At 44.5% G+C, this 13667-nt stretch overlaps 1 protein-coding gene across 4 annotated transcripts in view; it reads left to right on the forward strand.

Moving 5' to 3' along the window:
- The window catches only part of PLEKHD1 (pleckstrin homology and coiled-coil domain containing D1), a 110925-nt gene that overhangs the window by 79269 nt on the left and 17989 nt on the right, over positions 1-13667 (forward strand). For all 4 annotated transcript variants that reach the window (XM_033952356.1, XM_033952358.1, XM_033952357.1 and 1 more), the window contains exon 9: positions 2553-2731. In XM_033952356.1, the coding sequence (XP_033808247.1) occupies positions 2553-2731 (179 nt within the window). The remainder of the gene's footprint in view (positions 1-2552; positions 2732-13667) is intronic.

Raw genomic sequence — 13667 nt, forward strand, 5'->3', positions numbered from 1 at the left:
TCACCCATAGGTGAGAATATCTGTCTGCTGTTCCTGGATAACACCTGTTACAGTAAGTAATTGTGCTTTATCTGATTAGCAGTGGGTAGTAAGGGGAGGGGGGGATGAATGCCCCAAGTGCTATCTTGGTTGGGGCAACGGCACCTCTCCGCCCTCCTCACACCATGCTCACACCCTCCCTTTCCACTCCCGTACCTTTTTTAATCTTTGCCAGCGCAAATAATTTCTCCGGCCTGCTGCTGGCCTCTGAAAGTGGTGCGGGAGAAGGGAGGGTGCGATTGTGGGGGTGGAAAGGAGGATACAGAATGAGGCCACTGCCCTGGCACCTCCTACCCTTGCTACGCCACTGCTAGTTAGCAATAATATTCAGTTCACTAACTGGATAATTGTCTGGATAACGTTAGGACAACAAAAAGGCCGTCTTAATTTGATCTGATTAGCTATCTAGGTAGCAGACATAATTGCTGCTCTCCAGATAAGGCTGACATTGACCACCCTATCCAGATATTCAGCAGTGTCCAGTATCCAGATACAAGTGCTGAATATCCAGATTGTTTTACCTGCAGCAGCTGGCATTTAGAAAAACAAAATAAAACACTGAGTTCTGCTCAGTACTGACCTATGTGTCCAATTAAAATTGTGGGGTTCACACTTGGACCATAAGTACTTCTTGACTGTTTGCCAAACAGCTGATTAGCTAACAAGGAACCAATGCTTCTTTTATGCTTCTACATTATTCTACCTGTTTCTTCATGCTTTCCAAATTGCAGAAGATATTTCAATCCAAACACTGAAATGATGTTTTGGGCCAGTTAGAAGCCTTCAGTTTCATTCACATGCCAGCAGGGTTTCTCCTATTGATGCAACTTTCCTTCCTTCCCTAAAGTTTGAGTTTACCATCTCTTTAGGTACTCATAGCATGCTAGCATCAGTAAAGAATAGACCAGAAACCAGGAACTATATCACCAACATGAAGTGGGCAGCTTAAACAGCTTCAAATATCAGCAGAAATTAATTCAATATTCAGAGACAGGTTTTTCAGGCCCTGTGGCTTAAGCTGTAGCATAGAGCATTGCAGGATATAGAATCTAAAAGGTTTGATCTGGATGTGACACAGAAGTAGTATGCTTCGGCTTGGATAGAGAATGAAAACAGATCCAATGACTGTGTCTCTGTCAGCTTCTACCAACAATGAGCATCCAGCAGGAGGCACCCCTCTGCTATTATAATCTAATCTAATCCTTATCAACTGCTCATCCCCAGAATGGATCATTAGTGTACATTAAATGTGGTATGTCCTATTTTATATCTAAGGGCCAGGTGGTAATGGGCACATGCAATGTCCAGTGTATGCTAAGATTTAGTAAAAGAGCTCCTAATCATTTTTGAAATAAAATTGCTATCAGGTATTTCTGAAAGAAAACAATAAGAAAGCTGCTGCTTGTCAATAAGAGATACGAGTAGACCATTCCAGATACAAGTCACCTGATAGGGGAGAGAACTACAGTGATACCTTGGAATCCAAACTTAATCCGTTCCAGAACCCGTTTGCGTTCCAAGACAATTTTTCCCATTCAAAATAATAGAAACTGGATTAATCTGTTCCTGGGCCCCACAAACTCAAATTATAATAGGGCAGAGTGTGCTTAGATGTTGCAATTGTCTTTGGTATCTATGAAAAGGTGGTAAAAGTCTTCAACCGAATATGAAAACTGTTTAAAAGCAAAAACTGCCCCATTTTGGCATTATTGTATGTGGAAAAACTGTGTGAACCATTGTCTGTAAATGTCACTGTCTTTACAACTCAATTGTTGTACTTGATAAATCAAGACTTATGCACTCCTAAAACCTACTAATTTGAGTAATGTAACAGTTGCTCATCTCCTGCTTACCTCTTTTTGTCCCAGGAAGTTTTTCTGCTCCTTTTTGGGTCTTCTATTATGACATAGGGGTGGCCCGAGCACTGGGGAAATGTACGCACAAACAACTTGCAGGGCGTTCAGATTCCAGGGCAAAATTTGCTCGAACTTTTCGTTCGGATTCCAAGTTGTTTGAGTATTGGGGCATTCAGATTCCGAGGTATCACTGTATCCCTTAATCATGGAAAAAACTGGCAAGGGACCTCTGAGCTTGCTATTTATGAACAATAGAGACCACAAAAGGAAAATGAGCAAAAATGAGAGGCATTCCAATTCAGGGAAATTAAATGGGACACACTTGTAGGAGAGAAGTGAGTGAATAAATCCCACTTCCCAACAGTGCTACTTTGTATACTACCATTCCCAATCATTATGAAGTTTGTAATCCTGAATAATTATCTGAAATGAGAGTTCAAAGATGGACTGGCCCAACTGCTGTCTTGAAGTTGGCAGGTGGATTACGTATTCATGATATTTGTTGTGGCTTGTGAGATGGCCAACGTGAGCTACCACTTGCTTATTTCTGTAGGGAGGAAATGGGATGAAGTAAGTAGCATCAGAAAAAAAAACTGAACAAAATATCTTGGACATGCATTATGAATGCTCTCCCCTGTGTCTTGCAATTTACCAAAGGAGCTCTCCGTAGAAAAGCAGAGAACCCTGGAGATGTTGGAGCAGAGTGAAAGTCAACTGCTGCCCACAACCAATCAGAGCAAACCATTAGATCACAGCACTGGTCTCCATAGTAACTTGCGGCTGATTGAGGAGAAGATGCAGCAGCTCCTGGAAGAGAAACTCCTTGCAGAAAAGAGGTGAGGTGAAAACCTACACTGTTTTCTGTCTTGAAATGTCCTAAAGGCAGCAGAAACCTTACCTACCATTTCACTTATGTGCTTGAGACCAAAGTTTCAATGTAGTCAGCTTGCAGATATCATATGTTAGTACAGATTATTAGTACTAAACAAACAAACTGCATGGGATAGACATAGGGGATGCTTAAATAGAAAGAGGATGGAAATGCAACATGGCTGTTGAGGTGTTATCTTGGGAAAGACTAAAGGGAACTGAGGCTGATGCCAGCCTAACTTCTACAGTCTGTGTCCTGCAAATGGCAAAAGACAGGAGAAGCTTTGGCAACTCTAGTATTATACTGTAGATCATTTTATTGTCCAGTGCTGTGAGTAAGAGTGCCGTGCAGCTTAGGCGGAAGGGGAAGACTTCTTGTCTGGTAAGTTGAATACTGTCAGTAATATTTGGGGGATGATATATGATTATAACTAGGGCTGAACATCGATTTAATTTTTTAATCACCCAATTAATCACACGATCCAAATGTATGGAATGCAGTCCATTTCTCCTTTCTGTCCTCCCCAACAGTGCAGCACCTTCACTCTCTCCACCTCCCAAACATTGCAACATCACCTTTCTCTCCTCCTTCAACAAAAATACAGCTAACACATTTCTCTTCCCCCACAATATAGGGGTAAAACTAGCAAACTTTTGCATCCCAAAGAATTACCGTAACACTATTCTGTTACCATACCAGGTTGCCATGGCATACAGTCAAGTTGTGTAACCCAACCACCCCCATGGCACACAATCACCTTGCTCTCCCCCATCCCCATAGTACACAATCATCTTGCTCAGCCCCCGCTCCCACCCCCATGGCACTAAATCACATAAGGACATAAGAACGTAAGAGTTTCCATACTGGGACAGACTGAAGGTCCATCAAGACCAGTATCCTGTTTCCAACAGTGGCCAATCCAGGTCTCAAGTACCTGGCAAGATCCCAAGGAGAAAAACAGATTTTACGCTGCTTATCCTACGAATAAGCAGTGGATTTCCCCAAGCCATCTTAATAATAGCTTAAGCCGCCTTAATCACTTTGTGCAGCCCCACCCCCAGTTCCCATGGCACACAATCGCCTTGCCCTGCCTAGCTCCCTGTTATCAGAGGAAGAGCCGACACAGGTGCGGGGGAAGGGAAGCGGCGCGTATGTGGAGGGGAGGGGCACCCCCCCAGGTGCCTCTCACCCTCACTACACTACTGCCCACGGTTCACATAAGCAGTTCACTGAAGGCAGGCACAGAAGGAGGAAGCCGTTTAATATGCAGCTATTCACTCCACTTGCAATACGATTTCAGCTAAGGAGAGAGCGTGAACAGTATAGCTGCTACCTGTGATTGTGCATTTCCCAACTCTTACCATTAGCAATACCTGCTTTTAGGGAGTCCCAGCAACACTAGCATCTCTCGAGGTTTAGGGGATGCCAGCGACAACAGCAGCAGCTCTCACAGGGATGGGGGCAGAGGCAACAGCAGCTCTGAGGTGGGGGGAATGAGTCAGCAGTGACAACAGCAGCTAAGGGGAGGTGGGGGGGGGTCAGTGGCACCAGCAACTCTGAAGTTAGGAGGGGCTCAGCAGCACCAGTAGCTCTTTGTGTATGTGTGTGTGTGGGGGGGAGGAGGAATGTCAATGGCACCAGCAGCTCTCACAGAGGAAGGGGTCAGAGGTACCAGCAGCTCTAGGGAGGAGGGGGGACAAAAGCACCAACAGTTCTACGGGGTGGAGGGGTAGTGGTACCTGTAGCTTTCTGGGGAATGGGTGGACAGTGATACTAGAACATTTCCAGGAGGGGAGCAGCCTACTAGCAGGTCTGTGGTGGAGGGTGGTCAGAGGCAACAGCAGCAGCTCTGAATGGGGCCAACAGCATGAGGGAGGATCAGTGGAGCACACTGGAAGGGAAAGGAGGAAGCATGGCCCAAGTTAATCACATTAATTATTTTAATAGCACTGAACAATTAACAGCATTATTAATGCATTATTTGTTCAGCCCTAGTTATAACCAAGACTCCATCATGTTTGGCTGCCAATATGGTTGGCATGGTGCAGACATGAAAACCATGCTTAAGCATAGGTGAATGGGGCTCACACAGAGTTGGCAGGTGCAGCTCTGGCCACCTTGTTGGATTTTTTTAAAGATGTGCATTAAAACAGTTGAAAATAGTGTTATTTTCTATCAACAATGCTGGATTGTCCATCATGTGAGGTAATCTCCAACAGCACAGTCATCCCAAGGTATAGAAGCCAGTTAAGAAATCAAGCCTACAAGAGAATACCACGGTACTGCTGGACTAATGGACCAGCTCAGCTGCAGGAGTAACAAAGTTATTATTATTTCTTGGCACTGTATTACCTATTACTAGGAAATGTCTCATCATTATAAAACACAAATCTCCCACAGCCATAATGAATTGGCTTAGAATCTGGCTGCCTTTCAGTATGAACCCATGAGAACAAAACAAACTATTATACAGGCTGAAATGAAGAAATGAAAAGTGGACACAAATGAATAAGATAGAAAAAAGCATAAACAGTGGTGCAAAGCATTTGCCATCTAACTAACATATCAGCTTCAAGGACATTCATAACAAAAAAACTTGTGAAGCAATCAGTTGGACCATTAAACAATTATGTTTCTAAGAGATAAAGAGGATCAGTCAGAGAGGACAAAGCCATAGTGGAAAGACTAACTGGTCAATATTCAAAATGATTTAACTGGTCAGAAATGGCCACGGACCAGTTAAATTGCTTATTTGGGGTTATCTGCTTCTTTTCGGTGGCACTTAAATGGTTATTGCTGCTGAAAATTAGCAGTTAATGCCTGTGTTTTCTCCAGCTATTTAGGGGGCATTTCAGGGGGTTAAGTGTTCATATTCGGCACTTAACTGTCCAGGGTAACTGCATAAATGGGACCACATAAAACACAGTCCTATCTTTATGCGGCAACCCATGGCAAGGTTACGTTCTTAATATCGACTTAACCGGCCATCTGTCAGTCAGTGCCACATAAACCAGATATTTAATGCTGAAGCCCAAACATGGACCAGCATTGAATAGCTGGGAATAATGCCGACAGCAGTCAGCAAAACACTTACCACTGCCAGCTGAATATGAATGTTGGGAGATAACCATGGCAGAAAAGATATGTAGGGGGGAAGTTACTAAGCTCTGATAAAATATCACATCATACCACAGTTTAATTTACCATGGGAGTCTTTAACCTACAGTAACTCAGCACCATACATTAGAAACTCCAGGCGTAAATGAATATTGCAGCTTCAATGAAATTTGCACACTGTGTTAATCATGGAAATATAACACCAGTTTTGATCTGGCATATTTTTCCTTCCTGGGAGCACTGAGCCCACTAACATGCATCCTGATACTTCTAGTTTTAAAGGGACCAGAAATAGTGCTGAATGAGTGGCTCCTCCAGCAAAGACTCCACCCCCTCCCGAAGACACCCCCAAGCCTACATCCACAATCTCTGGTGTCTAACAGTGGGAGGCTAGAAGGATACACAGTCACACCAGTCCCCTAGGTTGCCAGGTTCAAAATGGCACCGGTTGACCCCCTAGCAGTGTTCTCAATGCAGTGGCATAGTGATGGAGGGGGTCATCTTGGTGGGGGTGATGGTACCTCTCCATCCCTCCATGCCATACTCAATTCTCCTCTCCCCATTCAAATAAAAACAAAGGGCTAAATGTATAAGAGAAGCTAACAATTTCCAGTTAAAAGGAAATTCTGTATATAAAAACTGTTTATATACTATATAGTATTTAATTCTTTGAGTTTCTTTTCATAGAGCTTATGGGCCTACTTCTGTGCTATTCTCTGTTCTTCTCTAGACCACCTCTACCGTATGTAAATCCTGAAGATATGACCTCCACAATTATCTAAAGTATTCTAAATGAGGACTAACCAATGACCTATAAAAAATCATTGTCACATCTATTTTAGATCTATTTCATATGAAGTCAAAGCACCCACTGTTAAGTCTTCATCCCTCCTTCTGTACACATGAGCTGATGGACACACACAGTCTCCAAATCCTGCCATGAGGGCCAAGCTCATGGCTGTGGCAGAATGAAGGTTTAAGTCAGTAAAATCTGGACCCCCTAGACCCGCCCCCCAGGCCTGACAAGTTCCACCCATGTCCGCCCCGTTACGCCCAAGTTCTTCCCTCAGCTCTGCCCCCAGCCCCGCCCCCCCCCCCCCCCCACTGCCTGTTCATCAGGCAGGAAGGCATCTGTGTATGTGCGTATGTGACATGATGACATCATGCGTGTGTTCAGATACTCCCTCCCAACGTGATTTCTTTTCAAAACCCAGACTAAGTGCCAGGTTTTGAAAAGCCGTCCGAACCCTGGACATGTCCTCAAAAGGAGGACATGTCTGGGGAAATCCAGATGTTTGGTAACCCTAGTATAAGGTCCCCAACCTCACCAGCACAAGAATAAGGACAGACTTGGGGCATTGACAGCATCAGCGCGAGGTCCTTAACCCCTGCCAGCACAAGAGTATGGCCAGATTTGTGGTGGTGGCGGCATTATATGCATATGCTGAAATGGGTAGACCTGTGACTGCACAAATGTGATCAGCATGTGCTGATCCCTAACTCACAGGAGGACCTGAAAAGGGCAAATCCACAGCAGCTGAAGAGGAGGTTTAGGACTGGTCCAAGAGGACACATACTGTTTTCTTGAATTTCTGTGTCTTTAAATTCATGGGTGCACTTTGTTGCATTATCTTGTAATGACCAAACTCTTGACCACTGCTCAGCTTTCTACAGATTACTTCTAATTCTTTCTGCTCCATCTGTTGTAGACTTTCATACCAAGTGTGCCATATGCACAAAGTCAATCATTTTCTATGAACCGTTCTGCAATGTCAATTTTAAAATTATTGAGCAGTACTAGATCCAGGTATGATTCCTGTGCTACTTCACAGAAAGCCCTCTTTGTAGTAAACATTTACACCATCCTTTGTTACTTCTCACATAATCATTTTCTAACCCAGTTCACTATTGCAGACTGCTCAAATTATTTATGAACATTTTACATGGAAGTGACAAAAATCTTTCTAAAATCTAAGCATCCACATCCAGCAGTTACCTTGATTTAACCGTATGCTAAATTTGATCATATTTGTTTGACATGATCTTCCTTTGGTATAATTATGTTGCTTTGATTCCTGTAACCTGCCAGATTCAGAATATTCTACCATCCTTCCTTTTAGTTAACTCCATTCATTTACCATCCACTGAGTTCTGATTGATCTGTCATTAACAGTCTTTCCTTCTCTGTTACTGTTACCAGTTTTATTAAGAGGAGAACACAAGCCCATTTCTGTTCCTCTTGAACCTATCTTCACTCCAAAGAAAGTGAGTAGGACCCCTCCTCCCCCAATGGATCTGACAGAATTTATCTTACTCATCTAGGGGCACTTTTCAAATTCTCACATTGAACAATATCTACAGGTACTTCTAACATAGAGTATGCACACATTTCCAAAGAGAGGCTTTTGAATCCATGGGCATTTGCACCTGCTTTCTCTGCAGGTCCTTTTTCATGGAACATAAAGAGTTGAAAATGTAATTTGTGTATGTTATTTCCCTCTTTTGACCTAAACATGCTCCCAGGACACCCCCATTCATTGTCGTGATAAGTACATCCACCAAAGAGCAATATGCAATATCCTGCTGTTTGCTGGCGCTTACATTTTTACTCTTCATATTGGCAGCACTGAGATGTGAAAGACTGTAAATGAAGTTTGAAACCATAAGTGATGTTTTTTCCAGGCACAGATCCCAGGAGTATCTTTCCCAGGTGCTGTCTATGGTGTGGATAAACCTGTGGATAACAGTCTTAATGAAAGTGTATTTTGGTGTATTTTTTGTGCTTGGTGTGAAGACAGTATATCTGCATAGAGAAAGAATGAGACTTATGGAATTCATACCATGTACCAGAATTGAAATCATAAGCGTTGCATGCTGCTGTGACCAGGCCAATGAGCATAACTGGGATCAATTTAAGTAAAAATGCTGGGACTTGGTGCCACACTGGTATTCTTTAGATTTACAGAAATATAAGAGGGCTTGGAGAAAATCCAAGGGCCTGCATATATTTTCAAACTGGAGGAAGCAGATTAAACAGTGCAAATTAGCTCTGAACGTAGCAAAGAAATCTTACTTTGTTCAGTCGATTAGTTCAGTGGCCACTTCTCAAAATTACTCTTCAATATGTTTAAAAACATTGAGGTTGATATTCAACATGATTTAACTGGCCACAAATGGCTCCTAGCCTGTTAAATCACCTAATCAAGTCAAAATGGTCATTTTCAGTGCCATTTAACTGGTTAGCGCCACTGACAATAATCTCTTAGTGCCAAACTCAAAACTGGCTGTTTGGGGGGGGCATTCCAGGGTGGAGTTAACACTTGGCCAGTTAAGTGCTGATATTTAGAACTTAACTGGCCAGATTAACCATATCAATAGGACAGTGGCGTAGCGAAGGTAGGAGGTAGGAGGTGCTCAGCATCAAGCACAGCTGAACAAGATAAAGAGGAACCAAGGAAAAACACAAATACACGAGCAAGCGGAGAAGGCAAACACAAGGCGTACAAGAGGCAAACAACACACACGCACAAGCAAAGGAGCAGAGGACGAAGAAGGTAAGGAAGAGCCAGGAACAGGGGTGAACATACTAGCGTCAGGACTCCTAAAGGGCAGACAAGAATGCAAGCTGAAGGAACACAGAGGATGAGCTTCCCAGTGTACTGCACGGACTGCCACATGTACGACTACCTCCCCTCCGGGTTGCAGTCATATGTGTGCGGGCGTTGTCAGGAACTGAAGAGCTTGAGGAGTGAAGTCAGGCATCTGAAGTTGAGGATCCAGGAACTAGAGGGACTCTACATCTCAGAAGACCCCTTCCAGACAGCCGAAGACCTCACGCAAGAAGGGCGCAGCGAGGAACAGGTCTGGGAGCTCGAGAAGTTCATTGATGATGCCTACAGGAGAGTGGAAGGGCAGGCACACGAGGAGTGGAGAGACGAGGAGGACACACAGAGCAGAAGACAAGAAGAATCTGAGGATACCCACGGAGGAATTTTGCGGAAAGAAGAGGAGAGGCACTCTCAGTGCCTAGAGCGAGAAGAAATGAGGAACACCAGGGACACAGACCTGCGACCGCAACGGAGGCTAAAAAAGGGGAAATCTGCAATCCTAGTGGGAGACTCAATCCTAAGGCAAGTAGACAGTCACGTAGCAGGAGGGAGAGAGGATCGGCTAGTGACCTGTCTCCCAGGAGCAAGAACTAAGGACATCGTGGACAGAATTGAAAGAATCCTGGAGGGAACAGAGACGGAAGAGACAGCAGTGATAGTTCACGTCGGGACGAACGATGTCACCAGGAGAGACTACAGCAAGAATGCACTGACCGAACAGTTCAGGATCCTAGGAAGGAAACTGAAGATGAGGACCCAGAGGATAGCCTTCTCAGAGATCCTGCCAGTACCGAGGGCAGAAACGAAGAGGCAGACGGAACTACAATCAATAAATGCTTGGATGAGGAGATGGTGTGAGGAAGAGGGATTTCTCTTCGTGAGGAACTGGACAACGTTCTGGGGAAAGAACAAGCTCTACAAGAAGGATGGTCTGCACCTGAGCACGGCAGGAACTAGACAACTAGCAAATAACATCAGAAGAGCGATAGAGCAAGCTTTAAACTAAATGGAAGGGGAAAGCCGACAGTCGAACTGATATCGACGGTTCGGGACCCAGTACCCAGTGAAGGTACTGAGGGGGATAAATGCTGGGCAGACACATGTGAACAGCAACAGGTTATGAAACAACAAGGGAGACAGATGAAGAGGGAGGAGGACATGATAAACATACTACAAGGGGAAGTCAAAAAGGATCAGGAAGAATGGAAGGCTCAGGAAGTAGTAAATACGAACATGCCACATGGGCGAGGCAATAGAAACATATCACAAAGGGAGGACAAAGGAGATAAAATACAGGAGTTGGCTGGCCAGGAAGAGGACAGAAAGAGGACTGAAGCACATGGGAAAACAGCGAGGAAGACTAAATGCCAGGACTTGAACTGCATGTACACTAATGCAAGGAGCCTAAGGAACAAAATGGGAGAATTGGAAGTCATGGCCAAAAATGAGAACCTAGACATCATAGGGATCACGGAAACATGGTGGAACGAGGAAAACAAATGGGACATAGTACTGCCAGGGTATAAACTCTACCGAAAAGATAGGAATTATCAGAAGGGAGGCGGAATAGCACTGTACATAAGAGAAACCATTCACTCAACCAGTGTGGATACAGCAGCGGTAAATGGACAACTAGAGTCATTGTGGGTTAAAATACCAGGAAAAAACGGATCCGAGATAAAGATGGGTCTGATCTACCGTCCACCTGGGCAATTTGAAGCAGAGGATACAGAAATGGTAGCCGAACTGAGGAGGGAATGCAAGAGCGCCAACACTATAGTTATGGGAGATTTCAACTATCCCGGGATAGACTGGCATCTTGGAAATTCAAAATGCACGAAGGAAACGGAGTTCCTGGAAGCCGTCCAGGATTGTTTCATGGAACAACTTGTACAGACTCCAACGAGAGGGGCAGCGATCCTGGACCTGATCCTCAACGGGCTTAAAGGACCTGCAAAGGGAGTGGAAGTAATGGGACCGCTAGGAAACAGTGACCACAACATGATTCTGTTCCAAGTGGAAGTAGGATTACCAAAGGGGAAGAGAACAAAGGGAACAGCGTTTAACTTCAGAAAAGGGAACTATGATGCCATGAGACAAATGGTGAAGAAGAAACTCAGAAACAGCTACAAGAAAGCTCTGTCTGTGGAGCAAGCCTGGTCCCTACTCAAGGACACAGTAAGCGAGGCACAACACCTATATGTACCCAGATTTAGGAAAGGAGGCAAAAAGAATCAGACTAAAGACCCAGCATGGATAAACAATGAAGTAAAGACAGTGATAGGAGACAAGAAAACATCATTTCGGAAGTGGAAGAAGGACAAAACGGAAGAAAACTGGAAAGAGCACAGGGAGCATCAGAAAGAATGTCACCGAGTGGTCAGAAAAGCCAAGAAAGAATACGAGGAGAGACTAGCCAAGGAAGCAAGAAACTTTAAACCATTTTTCAGATATGTAAAAGGGAAACAGCCAGCAAGGGAGGAGGTGGGACCCCTGGATGAGGGAGACAAGAAAGGAGTGGTGAAGGAGGAAAAAGAGGTGGCTGATAGACTAAACAAGTTCTTCGCGTCGGTCTTTACAAAAGAAGACACATCCAGCGTGCCGGAACCAGAAAAAATCTTCAAGGAGGATCAGGAGGGTATATTATCATGCATGGAGGTAAGCCTCGAAGCCGTTCTAAGGCAGATAAATAGATTAAAAATCGACAAATCTCCTGGCCCAGATGGGATCCACCCGAGGATATTGAAAGAGCTCAGAGACGAAATAGCGGAGTTACTCAGGCATATTTGCAACCTATCCTTAAGATCAGGGATAATCCCGGAAGATTGGAGGATAGCAAATGTTACACCAATCTTCAAAAAAGGATCGAGAGGCGACCCGGGGAACTATAGACCGGTGAGCTTGACCTCAGTTCCAGGGAAGATGGTCGAATCACTGATCAGGGAGGGTATCAATGAGCATATAGAAAAAAATAAACTGATGAGATCAAGCCAGCACGGTTTCTATAAAGGACGATCGTGCCAAACGAATCTACTACATTTCTTTGAGGGGATAAGCAAACATTTGGACCAAGGTAGCCCCATTGACATAGTTTATCTGGATTTCCAAAAAGCCTTTGACAAGGTACCCCACGAGCGCCTGCTGAAGAAACTGTGGAACCACGGGGTGGAAGGGGACGTCCACAGATGGATCCAAAATTGGCTGATGGATAGGAAACAGAGGGTAGTAGTAAAAGGACACTACTCTGACTGGAAAGAGGTCACGAGTGGTGTCCCCCAGGGGTCAGTGTTGGGACCGCTGCTGTTCAATATATTCATTAACGATCTGGAAACGGGCACGAAATGTGAAGTTATCAAGTTCGCGGACGATACAAAACTCTCCAACAGGGTCAAAACTGTTGAGGAATGCAAAGAACTACAGAGCGACCTGAACAAACTGTGCGAGTGGGCAAAAAGATGGCAGATGAGCTTCAATGTGGAGAAATGTAAGGTCTTGCACATCGGGAAAGGGAACCCCATGTACAGCTATACGATGGGAGGAAGGGAGATGGGGAAAGGCACCCTAGAAAAAGACCTGGGGGTATTGGTGGATACAACAATGAAGCCAGCGGCGCAATGTGCAGCGGCCTCAAAGAAAGCGAACAGAATGCTGGGCATTATCAAAAAAGGTATCACTACCAGAACGAAGGAGGTCATCCTGCCATTGTATCGAGCAATGGTGCGACCGCATCTGGAATACTGTGTCCAATACTGGTCGCCGTACCTTAGGAAAGACATGGCGATACTTGAGAGGGTCCAGAGGAGAGCAACTAGGATGATAAAGGGAATGGAGAACCTTTCATATGCCGAAAGGTTGGACAAACTGGGGCTCTTTACCCTGGAAAAGCGGAGACTGAGAGGAGACATGATACAGACATATAAAATCATGAAAGGCATAGAGAGGGTGGATAGGGACAGATTCTTCAGACTAGCGGGGACAACAAAAACAAGAGGTCACTCAGAAAAACTGAGAGGGGACAGATTCAAAACGAATGCAAGGAAGTTTTTCTTCACTCAGAGGGTGGTGGACACCTGGAACACGCTTCCAAAGGAGGTAATAGGACAGAGTACAATACTGGGTTTCAAAAAGGGACTGGATGACTTCCTGAAAGAGAAGGGGATTACAGGGTATAGATAG

Source organism: Geotrypetes seraphini, chromosome 7 (assembly GCF_902459505.1).
Source record: "Geotrypetes seraphini chromosome 7, aGeoSer1.1, whole genome shotgun sequence".
NCBI lineage: Eukaryota > Metazoa > Chordata > Amphibia > Gymnophiona > Dermophiidae > Geotrypetes > Geotrypetes seraphini.